The following is a 24,355-nucleotide window of genomic DNA, read 5'->3' as shown; positions in this document are numbered from 1 at the left end:
CCGCCGCGCCCAGCGCCTCACTGCCAGGCCCAACCCTCACCGCCTCACCGCCCAGCTCTCATCTCTTCGCCCAACCCTCACCGTCGCGCCAGCCACCCACGCTAGAGGAGAGAGATCGGACAGAGAGAGATGCGAAGAGGGAGAAGGACTCGCGCTGCTGCTTCTTGCCGCCTCGCCGTTGAGGGAAGCCAACGCCACCGTCGCCGCTGGTCCTCGCCGCCTCGCCACTGCTCCTCGCCACCTTGCCGCTTCAGCTTCTTGCTTCGATCTCTGTTTTTGCTTTGTCTTCTGCTTCTTATGGGTTTCCTTGAGTTTGAGTTTTGTGTTTGTTTTTATGAGTTTGAATTCTGGATTCTGAGTTATGGATTCTGATGATGATGATGATTTTCTGAGTTGAGTTCTTATTTTTTTGAGTTTGAATTCTGGGGTTATTTTTCTAAATTTGAGTTCTATATCTAAGTTCTGATGGGAATGACAATAATGATGTTGATTTTCTGAATTTTGGTTGGTGTAATGCAGATGGTGATGGAGTAGCAGTGAGTGAGGATGGTGGTGGTGGATTTTGGTTCTGAGTTCTTATGATTTCATTATCCATGATGGTGGTGTGGTGGTGGTGTTGGTGGTGCTGTGGTGTTAGTGTTGGTGGTAATGGTGGTGGTGTTGGTTATGGTGGTAGTGGTGTTGGTAGTGGTGAAGGAAGTAATTGTGCTATAGTGGTGAGAGTATTTTTGTCCGAAAAAAATTAAAAGGACAATTTTAATACGAAAAAAAACGTTAAGGACGATTTTAAATCAAAATTAGATGAGAAACAATTTCGATTCTGATGCTTAACTTTAGAGACCAAAACCATATTTAATCCTAATAAAAATGCACATATGCGCAACCAGTTTCCAAATCATGTAAATAGATAAAGGATTCAGTCAATTAATTTATTTCAGTACATTGCCCTATAAATTAACTACCAATCATATATAATAATAAAGACAAAAAGTACATATCATAATTTGAAGATGCATGGCCACTTACCAGTATAGAAGGTCATGAGTAAAATGTATTATATTACTACTGTCACTTTTGCGATGCACGATGCTGATGGGACTTTATATATAGATCTTTTAACATTAATATAATGGCTAAATATATTAGTAATAATACATTTTCTTTTATTGAAGTGATAATACATTTTTTAAATTTATTAGGTCGACAAATGGATTATCAAATTAGTAGACAAAATAACAATCAGATCGGAAGAAAATCCTGGAAAAAAAAAATGTAAAGCAGCGACAATGTAATTCCAAAATTACTAATATCACTCTTATTCAACATTTTTTTATATTCTTTTTCCCAAAATACCCTCTTTTTCCTTAATTCCCCTTTTTACTCTGCTATACTTAAATTTTCTTTCGGTGCCTCTATCATCTTCTACATTTGCACAACTACTAGGTGTTCACGGTTCAAGAGTAGAATATTAAAAAACAGAAAAGGTAGTTAATGTTGTACTTATTGGCAAGCAACAAGTCATACAATATCTTGGGAAGAATAGAAGGAGTTTGTATATGGACAAGACGCATGATAAATCTTTTTTTTTTTCTAAGACAAAAAACAGAATCAATGCTCAAGATACTATATTCCTTGATCATAAAAAGCCGGTTATAGCATACATGGCAGCCCAAAACTTGAGCAAGTACTCAATCATCAAGTAATTTTCATATGGCTATGTAATTTATTATATTAAAACAACTCCCAAATTATCAAATATCATCGGAGTTAAATGGTTAACTTCTCCCATTAACCACTTCCATCAAGCTGTCCAAGTGAAAGCAAGTGTGCCATGTATTTCTGTAAGAAGCCAAAATACAATGTAGTTAAAAGTAAAATGTTCTAAAGAACAACAAAACATTTTCCTGCTAGATGGAGTCGGTTATATGCATCAAATAATGTCATTGTACCCTATCATGTATCATGTTTCAACTTAACCCAAATATGCTGAACCTCTCCCAGCAACCTCATTCAAAATGTAGATGTCTAACATCTAAGGATTTAATTTTAAAGTGATCCTCCCTTGAATTTAAAAGACTATGAATCCTTTTTCAAAATGTAGATGTCTAACCTCATTCAAAATGTAGATGTCTAACATGTAATGGAAAGAGGAGGGTGAAAACTCAAAATCCTTTGCCTATGAAACTTTTTCGACCTAAGATACTAAGGGGAAGGAGATGATGGTCTGGGGACCTTAGTTTGGATAAGGTATTTTAAAATTTTAAAGAATTTAAAATGCAATATGAGTAAATTGCCAAAATCCAAATACATGGAACTTTAAAATACCTTATTTGTATATGCAGCAAGAAAAGATAAAAAGGGATACATATGTGGCAAGTTTGATTGCAAATTCTTTTCTTTCTATATTATCAATCAAGTTTTCATGAAAGGATAATAAAAAGAGTTTTGATTCCTTCTCTCCCGAGGTATCTTGGATTCTCTACTCTAGTAAGATCCTTAGAATTTATAAACTTCTTTGTATTAATGTCCAAACAACACATTTTAAGTTAAAGGATTTTAAAAAATACATTCCAAATGTTTTATCCAAGCACACTCTTAAGCTTGGATGTAGAGATTTAACCACTAAGCTGTGGGCTAAACTACCTATACGTTCCATATACACTTCAAACAGACCAAAACCAAATACAGCGTAATAAAAAACGAAAAAAAAAAGTGTGCAATGTTGAAGGCAAGCAGTTATGCTTAAATATGTTTTCTTGTCCTTGTAAATATAGCAAATTCTAGTTTTAGTCCCTCCATCAACTTTTTTTTGGCTTTATTCCAAACTTTTCTAGAAAGCTTGTTTTAGTCCATGTATTCCTCATTCTTGAGGACCAATGTGGATACATGCATTGTACAAAATCATTGTACTAAAACCAAGCATTTTTGAAAAGATCTGGATAAAAAAAAATTTTTTTGAGGAACCAAAACCATAATTTGCTCCATTTAAAAGGGATTAGAAACATGTTTAAAATCTTGCAGTCCCGACTAAAAGTACACCTCCATGATTGGATTGAGTCCAATGAAATGCTTAGCCGTCAACAAAATGTTAAGAAGGAAAAGTATTTTACGAGATACTTGCAATTGCAAATATTATTAAAGACTTCAATCATAATTCCTCCAATACGTTTCTATGATTATGCTTTACCATATAACTTTTCTCTTTGTTCATATTTTCTATTTTCAGAACTTACCTATCTTACACTAGTGTAGGACCTAAATTCTAAAATTTAAGCATTTTTATTTCATCTTTTAACTCTCCAATACCAGCAAATATGATATTCCTCAAACATTCAATAGACAGGACTGAATCCATCCTTTACATACTCTCCCATATACTTGCATTATCCTTTGAAAAGTCAATTTTCCAAGCAAATATTGATGCACCTACTTATCAATGATTTCTCTATATTACTTTAGATGAAACTATGAAGTGGACCTCACAAAGTCACTTAGCCAGGAAGAGAGACTGTACAATGGTTCCTTAATAATAGTGCTATAATGACAAATGGTCAGGAATAACTCTGAATTTGACTAAAAGTTTATTCACTAGGCTGTGTTAGTAATTTCATTTTGGTGGAGAAGAAAGGAAATGGAAGGGATTTGAAAAGTAGTTGTGATTTTATTGTACTATCCTTGTAGAAGTTAAAGGAGTTTATTAAAATTTAATAGCTGTTAAAAAGATTCAGATACAGAACGCGAGGAACCAAGAAATTCAAATGATTAAATTGATTCGTGCCTGAAATTTGATGAACCAACTTGACCAATTACTCTAAAATGAAAGAATCATAAGATTCGAGTTTCACATAAAACTAGGATTTATAAAGCAATGTCTTTAAGTATCAATCAGTGGTAAAAAGTAAAAATTGTTCTGATTCCAGAATTAATATAAACAATTCTAAAATTAAAAAAAATCAAAATAGAGAGTCACATATAGGCTTGAAACTTACTGAATGGTATGCATATGGAGCCTTCCCCTGACGATCGAAGTGTTTGGCCATGATGCAGAACTCAATTGGACCCCACTCTTCAGCTTCAAAGCAGTTTCCAAGAGCAGCTTTGTACAACTAATAACAATTTGCAAACACTACTATTATCCTTAAGGAAAAATTTATAAAAGATGCGCATTTTCTAAATTATATAATGGCAAATACCTTGGAAGAATCTGTTAAAAGCTCAGTACCAGCCGGGTATGATGCGTAGAATTGATCGGCTCTGGAATATCCAGCCCGGGTTCTGAAACACCAAAATCATATATCGACTCCAGAGATTAGCATTCAAACCAATCTTGTAAAAAATTCAAAATCTAGTATTAAAAAAAAAAAGGCTGTGACAACATTAGACGCACGTATTGCTAACATAGGCATAGCTTATGAGTGTGGCAAAGCAGTAGAATCCAGTATATGACACCAATCTTCGAAACTTCTGAATCTTTAGTATCTCTTTGAATTCATCATAGAGACTCATGGACAATGATTAGAATTCACCCTGAGAAACAAAGGTAGCCAGCTTGTCATTGATTTCTTGTTACATAATGTATGCCAAAATATTACCAAACACAAATGAGGCAAACAAATAATGGAAGACCCGCCACTTAGCCATTAGAAACTATGATGAATTTTGCTGCAAAACATTACCATCAAGTTTTGGGAAACCTGCTTCTACTTCTTCCTTTATATTTTTTATTTCTTCTTAAAATTTCTCAAATCTTTCTTTTTTATTTCCTTAACATACAGACATAGCTCCGTGTGTCACTATATCTTTCTTCCTAATGCTTTTGTTTGCTTTCCTGTAGCTATAGGAATTGACCTCATTTGTTAGAATTAGATTTAAATATTGGCTTTGAAAAGTAACCAAATGTCATGAAAGTTGGAATTCCTCAAAGTCTTATCACGTGCTGGTGACAATGGAAATTTCGTAAGTTAATTAACCTGTTAGATCAAAGGGAATAAATGTAAATTGAAAGAATCAAGTTAGTGTGTTTGAAATTTGGACAATCTATTATTGAAAATCTTCTCCCCCTACATATGCATCATTATTACATTCTCTTTTTTTCCCCCCTTTTTTATTTGTTTATTTTTCAGAAATCATGAATGGCAAGGAACCGCCTAACTTTAAAGATCATGTCAGAAACTTTTACAAAGATAACTCTGGAAAAATGTAACAACAATATCCAAAGCTGACAACATTACTATCTAAAGGCTTAAAGAGGTGCTAAGGATTAGCTTGGGGAACTAAAATGTGTCTATGACATTAACAGAGAAGGGAGCTCCATATGAACCAACTATTACAGTTCCAACTATAGAAAATTCAGTGCGAGCACAGAGTATTAAAAATAATATAATTAAGCTTAGGATCTGTCCCCAGAATCAAATTTGAACATGCCTTACTATTTCATTTGGCCAGATGTTAAGTCATCAGGTTCATCAAGATATAAGCTCCAACGTATATGTCAGTACTTACTAATGAAAAAGACATGAAAACCTCAAGCTCATCCACAGGAAGTTATGGTTTGTAGAATCAAAATTCCAGACTTTATGGTTTGAATTCCAAACTAAGGCCTATTTCCTTCCAATCTTTAATTAAATTCAAATGACAAGCAACAAAGAAGAAAATTAAGGCTCCGGAATATTAATTAGTTGATTCATTCATAAAATAATAAGGTTTAATCATACATAAGCAAAGTAAGGCTCTATTTGGCAGAAAAGAAATCACAAAGATTAAAGAGCTCCCGCTGAATTTAATCAAGCTTAATCACACACTGTATATTCACCTAATAAAGAGGCAAAACCAGAACTAACCTAATAAAATAGAAATTTTAAAAATTAAACTAATCCATATTCTTAGGTCAAGTCATCAATATTCAATATCAATTAATCAGTATTGAGAGAGACACACAAAACTAGAAGAGAGCAGACCGGTGGAGAAAACTGATCAGCGGCGAGAGAGAGAGAGTACAGAGGAAGTGACCGCGACTGGGTGAGCAGAGAGCGCAACAGCAGCGGAGAGAAGCACATAACACCAGAGGAGAGCAGATCGGTGTCGAGGTCACAGGTTGCAGCCTCGCCGGAGAGACATTACATAGCAACAGCAACGGTGGAGAGAAAACTAACACAGCTAAAGTCGAAGTAAAGAAATGAGAGTGATACTGGAGAAAGAAGTAGGCGGCGGTTAAGGTGTTTGACAGACAGAGTGAGAGAGAGACTGAAAGAACATAAGTTATTAGAAACTGATCATTGAGCCGATCATATAAAACCGGGTCGCACGACGAGTTACTGATTTATGAAGTTGATCCGATCATAATAAATAAAAATATACAATTATAAAAATAAAATTAAAAAAATGAAAATGCTTTACAAATATAATATATTAATAAAAATTAAGTATCAATTTTTTTAGCAACAAAGAATTATCATCTATGATAATTTTTAACAATAAAAAAATTAATTAAATAATTATTTCAGCAAGACAACAATAAATTTAATAATAATTGGTAATGAATTTAATTAAATGATGATTTTAAGTAAAAAAAAATTAACTAAATAATTATTTTTAACAACAAATAAATTTAAGCTAAATGATTATTTTAGCAACAAACACAATTGAAATAGAAAGTATTAGAATAATTGTTGTTCGAAATGATCAAGATTTATTATTTAAAAAGAGGTTTTCGAAGGATCTCGATTTGATGTAACACGTCAAAGAATGAAGCTTGTAATGTATGTAGTAGTTATCTACCTTTTGCATTAGGCGGAAACATATATTTTTTGAATTCTTTAGAATTGACTCTTTGCAGTATCAAATTGGTCAGATTAGTCTTATACTCTATAAATTGACAAGATATAGAAGTAGAGGATGGAATTTTTCTTCAAAGATAGATCAGTTTAGATTAGCTTTAAAAAAAATATTTATTTTTTTAAAAAGAATTTTTAAATATTAAAAACATTTTTTGGTGTTTGTCTTATTAAAAGTAAAGTATTGTTAGTTTTTAGGAAAAACAAATAATTTATCTTTTTTAATAAAAATATTTTTTTTAAGACGTATTTAAATAAGTTTTAAATTGAATAAAAATATCATTAAAAAAATTACTTTTTAACTAAAAAGAGCCATCCAAACTAACACATACTCTGTCGTCATTTCTAGCGACTTTTAAGTCTATCACAAGTTTATTTTTGTAGAATTTTTTTCAATAACTGAACCAAAAAATTATAATAATAGGGAGATATATAAAAATTATAAGAAAAGTAATATCAATATATTTAGATATTTAAATATTAGTGTAGGTTAGGTAGTCAAGTTTTTAATAAATAAATATAATTAACACATTAAAAAATATATTAATTTATATTAAAAGTATTTTTTTCGTTACAATATTTTGGTATTATTACATGATACATATATTATTAATATCAGTGCGATGTTAAGTATCTCATATCTGTTAAATTATATTTTTATTGATTATTTTTTATATAAGACAAAAAAATATAATTTAATAATTAAAGAATCTATAAAAAATATAATTCAAATTAAATAATTTTAAATTTTTATAAAAATTATGTGAGAAACAAAGACTTTGTGAGAAAAAAAATTAAATTAAACAATCACAATTCTCTTTATATATATTATATAAGTATAAATAAGATAATGTCTCTTTTTATCTTATGTAAATATTTAAATAATTTGTTAGCATTTAATTGCAAAATTAATATTTTATAATATTTATGGTAAAAACTTTTCAACAAAAATAATTATTATATGTAAGACCAAAACTAAATTAAATGAAATGATAAAAATAAATAAGTAATTAATATATATTATATAAAAAAAACTACTAAATACTAATAATCTCATTTATATTTAAAAAGTTATATTTGACTTTAGGTAAATAATTAATTGAATTATTATTTTTTTGTTATTATTTGTTTTAAATATATATAATATAATAATTGTTATCATCCTATTAATATTTAATAACAAATTTTTCTTACACACAATTCTTTTTTAGTGTGAAGAGCAAATGAATTATAAGAATGGGGCAATTATTTCCATATATTATTGTTTTATAAACTTAACGAGGACAATTGTCCCCACACATTGGTTACTAATTTCTTTTATGTCTTTAGGCGGAATTCGAATAGTTTAATATTTATTTATATAAATGAGTGAATTAACTGCTATACCAATTCAACTTAATAAATTAATATCACTTTTAATGGACTAATGAGTAGCACTATGGCTTTTATTCATAACTCACACCACCTATGTACGAAATTAATTAATATTTTTCACAACCCACGTAAAATGAGATATAACGACCATTAAAAATTTCATTATACAAGCCTGAACAAAAAATACATAACTTTTTCCAAGTCCAATGGATGGACATGATTAGCCCACTTGAAAGTAAAAAAAAAAATGCATGAAAATTTACTTTGATTTTTTAATATCATTCTAATTCAACTCAAATTTTGCAGAAAAACAATTTACTTAAAAAATATAAGAAAATTATATACTTTTTTTTGTTTATATGAAGAATAATATATTTTCTTATATAATGAAAACTAATAAAAATTTGTAATACTAAATAAATTTTTAATTTATAAAAAAGTATATATGTTCTTCTTTTGGTTGAACAAAAGTATAGTGTATAAAAGTGATACATAAAAGTTAAAACATTTAAGGGTAAACCACTGAAATAAGTCAAAGAGAGCAAAAAATTACACAAATCAGTTAAATAAAAAACTGGTTCATGAATCAACAAAGAGACATTTCTATATAGTTCGAATCAACCTAATTCGAACTACACACACCCACTAATTCGAATCAACCTGATTCGAATTACATCCAAGCACGCGTTTCTAAGTAATTCGAATCTGGCTGATTTGAATTACTCTTTTTTTGGCTCTAGTAGTAATTTGAATTGGGGTGTTTCGAATTACACTTGCTTCGGCTATAAAAGGAGTTCGAACCAACTTCATTCGAACCACTTTTCCATTATCATACCCCACCAAATCCTAGAAAAAACGACCCAGATTCGCTCCAACAAAGGCTCGAGCAGGATATTCAGCCCATGAGGGATAATCCAGACAGACTATGTCGTTTGGATGGAGTTGCTCATATAGTCGAGGTCATCAACGACGAGGTTAGTACGTAATATTTTTTTTTAAAAGTAGGATTAAGTAACTTATTCGTTTGTTTATATACTTTTTTTTATGTTTTGTTAGTGACAATGTATGTGTTTTTGTTAGTGGTTTTGTTAGTAGTTTTGCAAGTGGTTTTGTTAGTGGTTTTGTTAGTGGTTTTGCAAGTGATTTATGTTAATGGTTTTGTAAGTGATTTATGTTAATGGTTTTGTTAGTGGTTTATGTTAGTGGTTTTTGTTAGTGGTTTTTGTTAGTGGTTTCTGTTAGTGATTTTATAAGTGGTTGTAATAATCTGGTCCATTATATGTGCAGCCTCAGCGGTGCATCTCGAGCATGCGACGGCAGCAGGGCATGCAACTCGACGAGAGGTACGTTTCGTACTTGCAGATGGCGGGATTAGACCATCTTGCGAGACTGAACGAGAGATGGTTCAGATTGGATGAGCCCCTTGTCAGTGCTTTCGTCGAGCAGTGGCGTCCGGAGACGCACACATTTCACATGCCGTTCGGGGAGTGCACAATCACACTGCAGGACATAGCGTACCAGTTGGGATTACTGGTCGACGGACGTTATGTCAATGGTTGCTTGACGGATTTCCAAACATATATCCAGGGTGGCCGTCCAGCTTGGGTGTGTTGCCAGGAGTTGCTCGGTGTGTTACCTCCTGCAAACCAAATCCAGAAGTTTGCACTGAACTGCAGCTGGTTCCAGGAGACGTTTGGAGAGTCCCCTGAGGGAGCCGACGAGGAGACAGTCAGGCGTTATGCTCGGGCCTATATCATGATGCTGTTAGGCACTCAGCTGTTTGCCGACAAGTCCGGCAACCGTATTCACATTAGGTGGCTACCCTACGTGGTTAGGCTTGAGGATAAGGGTGGCTACAGCTGGGGGTCGGCAGCACTCGCGTGGTTGTACCAATGCATGTGCCGAGTGGCCAACAGATATGTTGTGAAGTTAGCCGGTCTGTTACAGCTACTTCAGTCTTGGATCTTCTGGCGCTTTACTGGGTTTAGACCTGCTGGGTATGATACGTTCAGCTGGCCCTTGGCCTCGAGGTACTGTTATCGTTTTATTCTATTTCGACTTAAATTATTTTATTCCATGTCCGCTTATAATGTTATATTATGTTGTAATATTTTGCTTTTGTTATACCACCGATGTGAGTTGCAGATGGTCAGGTCACAACCCTTCTGCCAGCGAGAAGGGACCTAGAGTGCAGATGTTGAGGCTGAGGATAGACCTGTTACAGGCTGGGGATGTAAGTATACGAACCGCTTTTTTTTTAATTAAGTAACCTTTCATACTTCACATCACGGTATGGCCTAACGTTGTTGCTATGTATTTGCAGTTTATTTGGATGTCGGCTCTCCCGACGTCCTTCAGGTTGTGCATCCGTAGGTGTTGGAGCCACGTCATACGGCGTTATGGCGGTGTGTGACGGCATTGATATATTTCACCATTATAGAGTGGCACCAGATTGATCGGGTGCTACCGCAGTTCGGTGGAATACAGCGCCACCCCCAGCCCGCCCTAAACATTGACTTTCTGATGTCGAAGGATGGCAGAGGTGGTGATCGTTGGTTCCCATATAGTTTGCATTTCTGGCATTTGCATTGGGAGAGCCGTGCAGATCATGTTCTCCGGTTTGATGTTGTGGCAGACTCAGGTCCTTCACATGACTTCTTGGATTGGTGGGTTCAGCATGGTAAGAGATTCCTGTCACCTAAGATGTACCTTGGGGATCCGAGAGCCGTACCTATTTCGGTCGAGGCGATGCAGAGGGGTGCCGAACAAGTGCCTGAGATGGATCGTGTTGACGACGTTCCAGATCGACGTACATTATGTCATATTTTGCCTAAGTAGATTTCATCGAGTGACGTATAAGCGTAACATAAGCGTATACCTAAGAAACGGAACACATTGAGTAATTAAGTATGCACGTCAAATATATCACATTAAATTAAACAAAGTTTCATACTTAACAACTTCAAGTAACAAACCCAAAAACGATGGAATCTAAATACAAAAGTGGTAATAAGATAGTAATTAAGCTAACAATACACCTACTCATCTCCCCCAGTGTGCCTTGGTCCTCCGACCTGTGGACAACTCCGACGTGTGTGTCCTGGATGCCTACAGAGACCACATTTCTTCGGCCTGTTCAGATCCACCTCGTCCATAGTAGTCTGTATCCTAGTGGACCTATGACGTCCCTCACTTGCACGCCTCTTGGTGGGGTCCGGTATCACTGTCGGCCCATCGTACGGTGGCCAAAAACCCTCGAGGATGGGAGGTGTGAACCCCATCCGGTATACACTGAACACGGAGCTAAGACGATACACCTGGTTCAAATGCAACAAGCAGTATGTTGGAGTTCCCGTCCTGTGCAATCGCAACGAGCAACGTACCCCCATACTTGCCATACAGATGGGTGCCGTCAATACTCACCAAGGACTTGCAATGCCGGAATGCCTCAATGCATGGTGGAAACATCCAGAAGAGTCGGTGAAAATAAGCTTGCGAGTCGTCGACCTGGCACCCAACTCGAACAGGACTCGTCCTAAGGACTGTAACAGTACCAGTCATCGTTAACTGAACTCTTAACACCCACCGCGGGAGCTCGTTGTACGACTCATCCCAATCACCATAGATGTGGGCAACGGCCTTCTGCTTCGCCAACCAAACCCTCCTATAGGTCGGCCTGAACCCAAAGTGTGCCACCGTCGCATTCAGAAGCAACTTGATGCTGACGGATGCATCAGCTCTAACCATTGGCATGATGAATGCCGAAATCACATGATAATCCAGACTCCTGTGGTCGCTAGAGATGGACGTCGCGAGACACTTATGTGGTCTGTTGTACCGTTTTACCTCCCAAATACCCTTGCGCTGCTGGAGACTTAGCCTAATCAACTATGTGCACCCATTTCCAAACTCAGAACACTTTCCAACATACCGGCGATAGTCAGACTCCACCACCTTGTACTGTACCCTGCGTCGGATGCTATACGTCTTTACACTTAACACAGCCTCATCTTTATCCTGAAACTGCTGACCAACCTGAAACTCTGTCAGACCTGCAGACCCTTGGCCATCTCTAGCACCAAATCCAGCAGGCTCCCCAGGAACCCCCTCCTGTCTCATGGCATCCAAGTTCAAAGTTGAAAAGTGCAGAGGGTACTGCTGTGTGCCAGAGCTAGAACCACCTCCAGCCCCAGCTGGCTCACTCGCTCCAATATCATCGCCACTGTCATCAGCAATGATATCCGGCTCCACATCATCGTCGTCAACATCGTCCAGTAATGCATCGTCCAAACCAGTCGGTGCGGCACACTGTAAAGAAGTCGGCACAATATCCCCTATTCCAACCTCTCCGCCTCCACTACAGCTGAGATCAACAGCGAATGACGGGAAGGCGACAGGCTCGATCGGAGGTTCATTCACAGGGACGGACAGAGATGCACCAACAGGTCTGGAGCTTGAACCGACTACCGTGCCTATAGTGTGGGTATTCCGGTTTGAACCCCCCGAGCTAGATACCACATCAACTAACTTCGCCAACAGCTTAAGTGTCCTAACCTTCGGAAACTGCCGACGACAATGAAACATGACCTGCAAGTCCTCATTACTCCCGATCCTAAAAAAAATCATACTTCACGATTTCTTGCAGCACTGAGATCGGAATGCGATAGAATAACTTCTTAACCCATTTCATGCCTTGCAGACCAAGTTTCTGTAGTATAGAATTCACAAGGTCATCATAGCTCGTCGTAAGCCTCATAAAAATACTGAGAGGATCCTTATCGGTGAACTTCACACCAGATCGTGTTTTCCTCTTAATCGATCCTCTATGATGAACCAACACTTCAAAACACTCCTCACTAGCCATTTTCTCACCCTGATGAGATCAACTCACGTCCACACCATATTTATACACGTCTGGCCCTGTATAATTCGAACTAGTGTAATTCGAATTACTTAGGAATGCGTGCTTGGGTGTGTATTTCGAATCACCCTAATTTGAATTACTGTGTGTGTAATTTGAATCAGGTTGATTCGAATTAGTGGGTGTGTGCGTGTGTGTGTAGTTCGAATTAGTATGATTCGAATTACATGTAAATAGAGTTCAAATTAGTTGATTCGAACTATATAGAAACACAGACTGGTTGATTCATGAACCAATTTTTGATTTGACTGATTTGTGTAATTTTTTGCTCTCCTTGACTTATTTCAGTGATTTGCCCAACATTTAATATCTAAAATACCATGCATATCATGCGGTACTATACATAAATAAAATAAGAGTAAAGGACATTTTCGCCTGTGACCTTTTTTTTCGCGGACATTTTCGTTCTCAAGGAATGGAAAATGCATTAAAGCCCATGACCCCTGAAAAACGTGGACATTTATGTCCTTCCGTTGAATTCAGCCATTTGCACTGGACGGAAAAGGATGAGCTGGCAGAGGTGACATTGAGGTGGCCGTAACGGAGGCCAGGTGGCATGGAACATTTCGTAACAGGGCATATAAGTCCCTGGAGACGAAAACGACGCCGTTTTTGTAACCTCCCCCAATCCTGTTTCGAATTTCTCTGCCTTTTCTTCTTCCTTCGTCTTTTTTTCCTTCCATTCTTCTTCATTGGCCCCTGCCTCCATCACTGCCGTACAGCGGCGCCTCATTCAGTCACCATCAACGCCGGTGACCTCCTCCTTCCTCTATTTTCACGTCTTCTTCCCTTTCTCACTCCCTTACTCACATTAGTCTCTCTCTCTTCTCACCCTCCTATAACCCACCGTTCGTCCGCGACAACCTTCTCAGCGACTCACTGCCGCCGCACCGCCGCCTCTCTACTGGCACATCACCGTCGCTACTAGGGCCCAACCATCATTTCCTCTCTCTCTCATTACCATCCCTATGCTTTCCAGGTCTTCTTTCTCTCTGTTTAATTCACTCTGTTATTGCAATTAGTTAATTAATATTGTTTAGTTAGTTTTGTTTAGCTAATTTCAATTTGGTTAGATTAGTTAGTTACATTAGGTTGTTAGAGAATCTGGCGTGGATAGTGGATTAGGTCTTGCTTGCTTAATGCTGCTATCTGTGCAATCACTGTTTGTAGTTCATTATATTTAGTTTGTTCAATTGTTCTTGAGTTGTTAGGATTAGGGTTAGTTAATGAAAATTGTTGAGACTGATGTTTTACACTGCTGCTGTGTAAATTCTCATTGCCTGTTTTGGTTAAGAATGAACTCTTATGTGCTCATTTTGCTGTCTGATGCCACATCTCTGTTTTAAAATGAGCTAATTCATTTGATTCAAGCCATTGTGCTGTACTTATGTTGATTGTGCTACTTGGTTTTCACTATGCTTGATTATGGTTCATGTTACTTGTTTTTGTTCTTGCTTAGTGATATTGAGTTGTTAATGCATATTGAACTTCAATTTTGATTAAGTGAGATTTGATTATTTGATCTACACTCTCTACCTATAATTGACTGTTGAATTCATTGTTTGTTTGACTTTGGAAAATGTACTATGTACTACTAAGATGCTGTCGAATTTCAAAAAAGTTTTGTTTGCTGCATTGGGAAGGGGATGTTGTGATGTTGCTAACGGTCATACTAAATATTTTAACTACACATATGACCCTTACAGCTTGACTTGATCCACTCCCTTCACCTGTTGCAATTTTCCTATAATTTGAGAATTCTTCTGTAGGTTATGTTTACACAATTTGAGTAGATTAGGGTTTAATTGAACACAGTTGACAAAAACAATTAAGCCTTATTCCAGTGGATTAGGCAATGCTATAACATTCTATTAAAATAGAACATAGTTGAATGGCACAAAAGTTTGTGCTGGACGTTTTGTCCTTTGGTCAACATAGTTGAATGCAATCCTTAAAGAGAAAGATTTTAAACAGGTCATTTCCTTCAAGAATGAAATAGTTTCATCTACTTCCAAATCCCTTCCCTTATACAATGCTTCTCTGTTGAAAGAACCCCTCAACCTTTCGATGACAATCACCAAATTTATAGACAAGTATCATTGTATTTTCATGCAATTCCAACCAGACCGTGGCTTCCCTCCACATGTTAAGCTCACACCTCATGCTTTATGCCTACACAAAGAAAAAATGGATATCCACAAATGTCTCATTAACCGTGTAGACATTGTTCATAGGATTGCAAGGCTTCTGATGCTTGCTGGTATGGAAAAATTGCCACTTTATGTAACTGAGAAGCTAAAATGGGATCTGGGTCTTTCTCATGATTATGTGAAGACTCTTTTGGCCGATTATCCTGATTATTTTGATGTTTGTAGCATCGAAGATCTATTATCCGGAAAGGTTGTCCTGATTAGGAAGAATCCATTAATGGGTATGAGATTGAAGATCGCTCACAGGGCCAACAGTTACTCAAAAGAGAGGAAGGAGGAGGTCGCCGGCGTTGATGGTGGCTGACGGAGGCGCGGCTGTGCGGCGGTGATGGAGGCAGGGGCCGAGGAAGAAGAATAGAAGGGAAAAATGACGAAGGAAGAAGAAAAGGGCAGAGAAATTTGAAAGATTGTGGGAGGTTACAAAAACGGCGTCGTTTTTGTCTCCAGGGACTTATATGTCCTGTTTCGAAATATTCCCTGTCACGTGGCCTCCATAACGGCCAGGTCAGCGCCACCTCTGCCAGGTCAAACTTTTTCGTCCCGTCCAAACGCTTGAATTCGACGGAAGGATTGAAATGTCCACATTTTTCGAAAATGAAAAACTTGAATGTATTTTCCATTCCTTGAGGACGAAAATATCTACAAAAAAAAAGGTCAGAAACGAAAATGTCCTTTACTCATAAAATAAACATAAAAACCATGGGGTTAAGTTTCATGCAAATCGTCCAGCAAAGCATATCACATGATGTAATATAGAAACCAACAACATAACATGGTTTTTCTCCGTGTTCTCGTATTGTTATGTTTCTTTAATCAAGGATTTGGTTTATTTTAATGCGTTACGCCAATGTATTTACTTTGCGTCAAGCAAAGTCATCACACATAACCTAAACAATTAACGGCCCTGATTCATTTTAAGAATTTGATGGTTAATCATCACGTTCATCACACCAAACGAACGGTTGTAGTGAGAGGTACAACCCTTAGAAAATAAACCAGCACCTCCAGTCCTCCACACAATAATTATTGTTTTTCATGTTTCAAATGTTTATAATATGAAAATATTAAATATTATTTAAAATTTATTAATTTATTTTGATATATTTTAATTTTTTATTTATTTAACTATTAAATTAAATTTTATATTTATAAATTTTAAGATTTTTTTAATTTAATAAAAAATTACAAATATCTTATTAGCTATTGTAGTTATAGTGTTAAATAATTAAAGATGTTAAAGTATTTTTTTTTTTGATTTTGTGACTATGACATAAACGAGTAAAGTTAAGTGAATTTATCTCTTGTTGTATAGAAAATTAGGTAAAAGTTGGAGAATTTTTTTAATTTAATTTTTAAACTATAACGTGAGTAAATTAAGTTGAGAAATTCTTTTTTTTTTCGTTATATCAAAAAATTAAGTAAAAGTAGAATTTTGTATTCAATTTTAACTTATTTTTTAAATTTTTATTTCCATTTTAATATTAAAAAAATTCTAAAACCTATAAACATAAAACTTAATTTAATAATTAAATAAATAAAAATAAAAATATATTAAAATAAATTAATAATTTTGAAATAATATTTTATTTTATCTCTTTGAATATTTAAATCACTATCCGATTTTGTTCTTTTTCTTAATTAGATTATATTCTCTGTTGGTATGTGCTGTGTCAGTACCGTATGTTTTCATCTTCTTGAGGCTTAACTCATACGTTTCTATTGCGTTGTTTCTCACTAACCAAATCCGAGACATAATAACTCCTTATTTGTTAAGAGTTTAAAGTATCAAAAGTTTTATGCCTTTATATAATCAAATATTTGTATTTATATAATTTTTAAAATAACAGTAATTGAATTTTAAATTTTTTCACTAATATCAGAACATATTGCATACAGACAAATAAATTTAATTAAAATTTTAATTTTTATTCAATAATTTACACACCTGTATAATCATAACTATTTTTTTAAATAATTATTCATATAATTAATATAAAAAATAATTAATTTTATTAATATAATATTATTTTTATTAATGTAATATTATAAAATTAGATATACATATAAAACAATTTTATATTAATAATACATCAAAATTAAATTATTAAATTAAATACTTTACAATGTAAGAAATATAATCCAACTTGAAATAAATATTGAAATTCGATTTTTTTTTTCTTTTACATGTGTTAAACAAATATTTTTAACGAATATACTATATATCTCTGTCCCTATGGAACTGTAAATAAAATTCGCCATCTTATGCTATCTGCAACAAAACTCTACTTCTCTCTTGAAGTTATCTTAGGTTTAGAATCTCATGTTTCATTAAACCAAGTTCCACTCATCCTTTGAAGCTGTTTGTTATTTGTTCAACTTTGTTTGTACACAAGTTGAGAACCTAAGAAAGATATCATCATGGTGAAAGATAGGAAAATTGGTGTGGCTATGGACTTTTCCAATAGCAGCAAGAATGCTCTAAGTTGGGCACTTGAGAATTTGGCTGATAAAGGTGACACCTTTTATATAATCCACATTAACCCTAATGATCTTGATGAATCTCGCACCAAGCTTTGGGCCAAATCTGGTTCTCGTGAGTACCCTAATGTTCTTCTTTGTTCTCTTATGATCTGATCTAATCTAATCTAATCTGATTTTGACTATGATCCTTTTTTTTTTTGAAGCTCTTATTCCTTTGAAAGAGTTTAGAGAGCCAGAGGTTATGAAGAAGTATGGTGTCCAAATTGATATTGAGGTTCTCGATTTGCTTGACACTGCTTCCAGACAAAAAGAGGTTCCTTATTTTTTTTTTTCTAAAATCAATTTTAGGACATTGATTGTTAATGGGATGCACATGTTTTTGGCAAATTATGAATGAAATTTCATTTGATTTAGGTGAACATTGTTACAAAGTTGTACTATGGTGATGCCAGAGAGAAACTTTTGGATGCTGTTGAAGATCTGAAGCTGGATTCTATTGTTATGGGAAGCAGGGGTCTCAGCACAATCAAAAGGTTCCTACTTCTTCCTTTTCTTTCCTTATTTATTTATTTATTTATTTTTAATTTTTTCCTCCTTGTTTTTCTTTTATTTTTGAATACTCCTTGATTTAAACTCTTTAGACTCCACTGGAATGAGAATTATTACAGCAATGGAAATCATGCATAGGTTTTTCCTCCTAGTTTTTTGTAGCTTCCTCTTTTGTTTTTAAAGTATTTCTGTGCCTAATGTATCTAAAATTAGAAGGTACCTAACTATACTAATTCTTCAATAAACCTAAAAATTAAAATGACATTTATTTTGAGAAAGAGAAGATATTTAATCAATTTGATATTTATTACTACTTGATCTCAAATTGTTTTAAAATATTTTTTACTTTCAAATGCTAGTGCATTTAATTTATTGTATTTAAACATAATTTGTTTAAATACATTAAATTAATGTATTAAAATTCTAAATTATTAATAGACTTTTTAATTTGACTCTATTTTTGCTTTTGGGCGAGCAACATCTTTCAGTTTTGATCTATTTTTAATTTTTATTGTTTTCTCCTAACATATTGAATTGTGATTATAAGACTGATGAGAATTTGAATAATCATACCTATTGATTACAATATTCATTGACATTTATTTTTGTGAACCTGAAACAATAATATATAGGATCATATTGGGAAGTGTCAGCAACTTTGTAGCAACCCATGCTCCTTGCCCTGTAACAATTGTCAAGGAATCTAACAGCACCAGCAAGTGAAGATGACCCATATTTGAAGGAACATGGCACTTATTTATTTATATTTATAATGACCTGTTTCTTGCATTGTACTTGAGCTCTATTCTATTGGATCATCATATTCTGTTTTTCAAGTGTTTTTTGTTTTCAAAGGTAAGGGTTGAGAGTATAAAATGACATGATGGTATATTGTTTTAAGTTTCAATCCTTGACTATATCGAAGGAAATAAGGTAATTTGTGTGCCATGTTGGATTGTTGAAAAAATGGGCGTAGTGGCTGAAAGAACTTGCAGATTTGGGTTTTTGACTTTTGACACCGTTTGGTTTTGGCGGATTGTGATATCTCTATTAACAAATTACGACTTGACCAAACCAAATCAACACAGCAAAAATTACGACAAAATATTTAGGTAATTCTATATTCTGGAGTATATCTTCTCATGTGCGTTGAAAAAAAAAAAAAACACGTTACATTTATATATAAAGTTTTAAAACAGTTATCATAATTTTTGTGTGAACTAAACTGGTTAACTATTGGGTCATTAAACCAATTTGATTAATCCAGTGGTAGTTTATTTATCTGCTTAATCAAGTGTTAATATTTTGAATCTCGTCTTATATATGTAATAACTAATTAGCAACGACAGAATCTTAAATGGAGTTTAGTTAAATCGACCGACTCGATTACAATTAAATAAATAGATAAAATTAAAAATATAAAAAACACAAATTTATCACCTTTTAAAAGGCGAAATATATAATAGGAGAACTACTAACCTTTCGAAATGATTTTACAGTATGACATTCATATTATTGAAAAACTTTTAGGTATACCGATATATTAGTATTTTAATAAATGTTAACCAATGATCTTAATTATATATATTATATATATTTTTATAATTAAAATTAAAGATTAAAAATTACTTAAATATCAGTATATCGTATACGTAAAAGTTCCCACATTATTATCCTATTTTCACCTCGAATATTTTTTTGATATGAAGGTTGGAGTTGCTTTACAAATACCACCCTTTCTGGTTTTTCGAACAATAATGAGTTTGGAGTAAGAGAATATCAACAATAGTTTGGTGTTCGTTCCTACACATCTCTCAATTATTTTTAAGGGTATTTATGGATCGAATTTAATCCGTATATTCACAATATTTATCTAAATCTGATCTAAAAGTTACGGATATAGATTTAATTATTTAGGTTATCAGATTGGATTTACACACTAAACCTTTAAAAAATAATTTTATATTTTGCGAATATATCCGATCCGATCTAAACTAAAAAACTGCGGATATTGAATTCGATCCGATTCGATAATTTTAGTGTAAATCAAATCGAAATTTTTGCCATATTTAATCCAATTCGCGTTCACCCCTACCAATTTTGTTTAGGTAAAGTAAATCTAATTCTGAACATACAATACTTGATTATATTGTTATGATTGGTTTCGTTATGAAAAAAAAAAAATACTTGATTATAATGTTATGATAGGTTTCATTATTTTGCTGTAAAATATCTGATTATTCTTGTGATTAATTATTATTGTTAAAAAAATATATAAAACAACATATACTCTTATCCTTTTTTTTTAGTGTCATGTAAAATAATATATATAAATATACACAAATATATATAATTAGTTTAGTGATTTATTTTTTGTATTTATAAGATTTTTTTATATTCATATGATACAAATAATTGTTATATGTGTCTTCACAACAAGAAAGGGGCCATCTTGAGTGTGAGCTCATTTTTTTATTTCTTTATTCTTTTTAATGCAAGTTCAATGGCGATGTTTTATCATATCTTAATTATAATATAAGGTGCATGCTATGCTATGGTGTTTATATACATTTGCCTAACTTACTAAAAAGAGATAAAAATAAATATTTAAATTAGAAAATATAAAAATAAATAAATTTTTAATATTTAAAACTTACCATAAAAGGCAAGTTCGGCAATTTCGACACTAAAATTATAGGCAACACAGAATTTGCCATAATATAAAAAGATCTAATGTACGATAGTTTGGTAGGTCAAATTAGTGAAAATTATTAATACTAAATTATATTGTATTTATTTTAAAAAATTAGATATATAGTAAAATTAGATACTAAAATTAATCACTAATATAAAATATATTTTAAAATATAAAATATGTATTGAAAATAAATTAAATAATATATATTTATAAATAAACACATGCATAATGACTAATTTTAGTATATAAATAATATTTTTTTTAAAAAATATTATCAACGTGGATATAAAATGACATGTTAAAGAATTAATACATTTAAAATGATATATTGTTTAGATGCATTAACTCAATATACAATTTTAAAGAAATTGATAATTATTTTAAAATGGGTGAAATAATTTTTGAAGCACAATAAAAACTGACTTATTTTATTAGAATGCTCTTTTACCTATTTGTCATTATTTCTAGAATTAATTATCAAATTATCACATGGATTTAAATAGGAGACTTAAAGGATAAGAGCAGCTTAATCACCACTAGACCAAACTGCTTTTTGTTATATATTATGTTTTTTTAAAAATATATTACATAACCATATATTATATTTTTTAATTAATATATAATCTAAAACATTCAATTGAATATTATTTTGTATTTATTTAATTTTTATTTTTATTTTATTCACTCTTTCTTAAATTAATTATTTTTTAATTATAAAAAGTTTTTAAAATAAACTTTTACTAAATATTTATAAAAAGTAAACAAAAATACTTTTATAGATAAAGTATATATTTTTATCTTTAAAGTTTGTTAAAAGTTTTTAAAATATTCCTAAATTTTATTTTATTTCAATTTTGTCTTAAGTTTTAGATTTGTATCAAATTTATCCCTAACGGTTAATTTTTTTAAAAAATTATGACCAATTCAGAAATAACTTCACAAAAACAATTTTTAACACAAAATATCAAACATATTTATGATACATTATTATTGAATTAGTCCTAAATTTTTTAAAATTTAGTTGTCAATGGTATATTTGATGCAAATCAAAAATTTTTGGGACAAAATTGAAACAAAATAAAACTTTGAAGTATTTTTGAAACTTTTAACAAACTTTAGTGACAAAAAGTATATTTTATCCTACTTTTATTAATCTTAAAATAGTTACTTTTTAATTTATAGACTTTTGATAAAATTTAATATTTATTTTAATAATTTTGTATGATTAAAAAATAATTAATAAAGTGAATATAAAATAAAATAAAAACTAAACAAATATAATATATTTAAAAATAAAACATAATATATATAAGAAGTAGCCTGATTTAGTGATAGTCAAATTGTTTTTTATCCCTCAAATTTTCTGTTTGAATCCTATGACAAAAGGGTAACAATTCGGTAATATATTTTAAAATAATAATAATTTAGTAATGAATTCTAAAATCAGTGGTAGATTGGTAAAAAAAAAAAAAACCTTATTAGAATGCTTCACCCTTCAATTATGGGCAGACGGAGTTCCATATTGAATACAATAATAATAAATAAATAAACACAACAAGAAAATTTACATTTTACCATGCTTTTAAAGCGTGCTATAAAATGAGAAAAAGCGTAGCCACAGCTTTTAATCTTGCTTTTTTAGCATTGATCACGCTTTTGCAAGGATCACATATGCAAGCGTGTTTGTTGTTCTATCGGCACACTTACTTTGTTACCATGCTATTACCTATTGTTACACTTTAAAGTGTGGCTATATGTATAACCCTATAGCCACGTTTAGGGGTGGCAAGCGGGGAAGCCCGCCCCGCCCCGCCAGAAGCCCGCCCCGCCCCGCCTAGTAAAGCGGTCCTAGAATCCTAGCCCGCCCCGCCTAACTGCGGGCTGGCGGGCTGGCGGGCTAAGCCCGCCAAAGCTCCTCTTTTTTTTTTTTTTTTACTATTAACTACTAAGTAATATATAATTTCACAACCATATTAATAAATTTATAATTTCTAATGGCATAAAAAATTATATTTTTTATATTCACAAACATTAAAGTCTTTGTAATTATAAATATCTAATAAATATAATTATAAACCAAATTTTCATTCAAAATATAAGTATAAATATTCTCTCCAAAGCAAAATAAATATAATCCAAAACATAATTATAAATATTGTCTCCAAAATAACATAAACATAATTCAAAACACTCAACTTTTATCTTCATACTCTTGTAAGTTAGGTTGGGAAAAGTTAGGTATTGGCAAAAAAATTGCAAAAATACCCCCTCACTAATAAAAACCTTAGCCCGGCGGGGAAGCCCGCCCCGCCCCGCCAAAGCCCGCCAAAACCCGCGGTTTAAGCGGTGCGGGTTAGGCGGGCTTTTGCTATTTGGCGGTCCCGATTTTTCAGCCCAGCCCGCCTTTTTTAGCGGGTTACGCGGGCCGGCCCGGCGGATTTAGGCCCGTTTGCCACCCACGTTTTCTAAATGTGCTCTCTGGTGGACATATAGCTACATTTTTTAAACGTACTTAGATGTAAATTATAGTCACGCTTTTTAAATCGTGTTCCTAGATGTGACTTTATTGCCACGCTTTTAAAACGTAGTTATATCCTTATCAAATTAAAAAAAGACTATGTTAAATAAAAAAATTATATTTTTCTAACACAAAGTAAACATGTTTTTATACAAAATAAATGCAGATTTAATCAAGACAATTTTTCATCTAATTTTCAATTGAAATCAAAATTATATTAGAATATTAATAGTATTTCAAAAAATAAACAAGTTCATCATGTTATCAAACTAGAAGAAAAGTACTAAAAATTAGCAAGTCAATTCAAAACATAAACACAAATATATTGATACATTATGTTCAAACATCCTAAAAACATCAGCTATAATCCTTTGTCATCTTCATCCTCATCATCATCATAATCCCCATATATCCAAAACTTATTGAACACACACCAAAGAAGAATAAAAAGAAAGAACAAGATACTAAGGAACACATATTCACAATAACATGGCAATTTATTTTGCGGGTTCTTAATTTTGACCTTCGAGATGACGAGCCAGGAGAAATAATATGTTTTCATTTGAACTTTTAGATTCTTCTTGAACAGTCAGGCAGCGGTAATTCATATCTTATACACGCAGAAAATGGACAGCTAAATCATGATAAAAACACTTGCATTCAAAATCTCTACTCTTTTCTAAAAAGCCATTTGTATCATACAAAATCTGATAAGTAGTCCAAATCTCAGTAAAGTCACAAAACAACATATAAAATTGGTTACCATATACA

At 32.8% G+C, this 24,355-nt stretch overlaps 4 protein-coding genes across 4 annotated transcripts; 3 read left to right on the top strand and 1 right to left on the bottom strand.

Annotated features, from left to right (window-relative positions):
- Positions 1–1,294: 1,294 nt before the first annotated feature.
- Positions 1,295–6,261, bottom strand: LOC130962190 (uncharacterized). Its single transcript, XM_057888320.1, has 5 exons — positions 5,958–6,261; positions 4,388–4,527; positions 4,194–4,275; positions 3,990–4,106; positions 1,295–1,839 (listed from the first exon to the last, which is right to left on the bottom strand). Exons 2-5 carry the CDS (start codon positions 4,504–4,506, stop codon positions 1,789–1,791), a joined length of 369 nt encoding a protein of 122 aa, XP_057744303.1. The 5' UTR covers positions 4,507–4,527; positions 5,958–6,261; the 3' UTR covers positions 1,295–1,788.
- A 2,848-nt stretch (positions 6,262–9,109) lies between these two features.
- On the top strand, positions 9,110–11,045 carry LOC130963229 (serine/threonine-protein phosphatase 7 long form homolog). The gene is made up of 5 exons (XM_057889365.1): positions 9,110–9,181; positions 9,495–10,237; positions 10,353–10,440; positions 10,531–10,576; positions 10,648–11,045. The coding sequence occupies exons 1-5, from the start codon at positions 9,110–9,112 to the stop codon at positions 11,043–11,045; spliced, it is 1,347 nt and encodes a 448-aa protein (XP_057745348.1).
- Positions 11,046–15,195: 4,150 nt separating this feature from the next.
- On the top strand, positions 15,196–15,642 carry LOC130963228 (protein WHAT'S THIS FACTOR 9, mitochondrial-like). The gene has a single exon (XM_057889364.1). It carries the CDS (start codon positions 15,196–15,198, stop codon positions 15,640–15,642), a length of 447 nt encoding a protein of 148 aa, XP_057745347.1.
- Positions 15,643–17,582: 1,940 nt separating this feature from the next.
- Positions 17,583–19,316, top strand: LOC130961443 (universal stress protein PHOS32-like). The gene is made up of 4 exons (XM_057887338.1): positions 17,583–17,931; positions 18,023–18,132; positions 18,234–18,352; positions 19,001–19,316. The coding sequence occupies exons 1-4, from the start codon at positions 17,757–17,759 to the stop codon at positions 19,089–19,091; spliced, it is 495 nt and encodes a 164-aa protein (XP_057743321.1). The 5' UTR covers positions 17,583–17,756; the 3' UTR covers positions 19,092–19,316.
- The last annotated feature ends 5,039 nt before the right edge of the window (positions 19,317–24,355 follow it).

The sequence above is a fragment of the Arachis stenosperma genome, chromosome 2 (assembly GCF_014773155.1).
Source record: "Arachis stenosperma cultivar V10309 chromosome 2, arast.V10309.gnm1.PFL2, whole genome shotgun sequence".
NCBI lineage: Eukaryota > Viridiplantae > Streptophyta > Magnoliopsida > Fabales > Fabaceae > Arachis > Arachis stenosperma.
The sequence above is the reverse complement of the archived record's forward strand: the minus strand, read 5'-3'. Positions and strand labels throughout refer to the sequence as shown.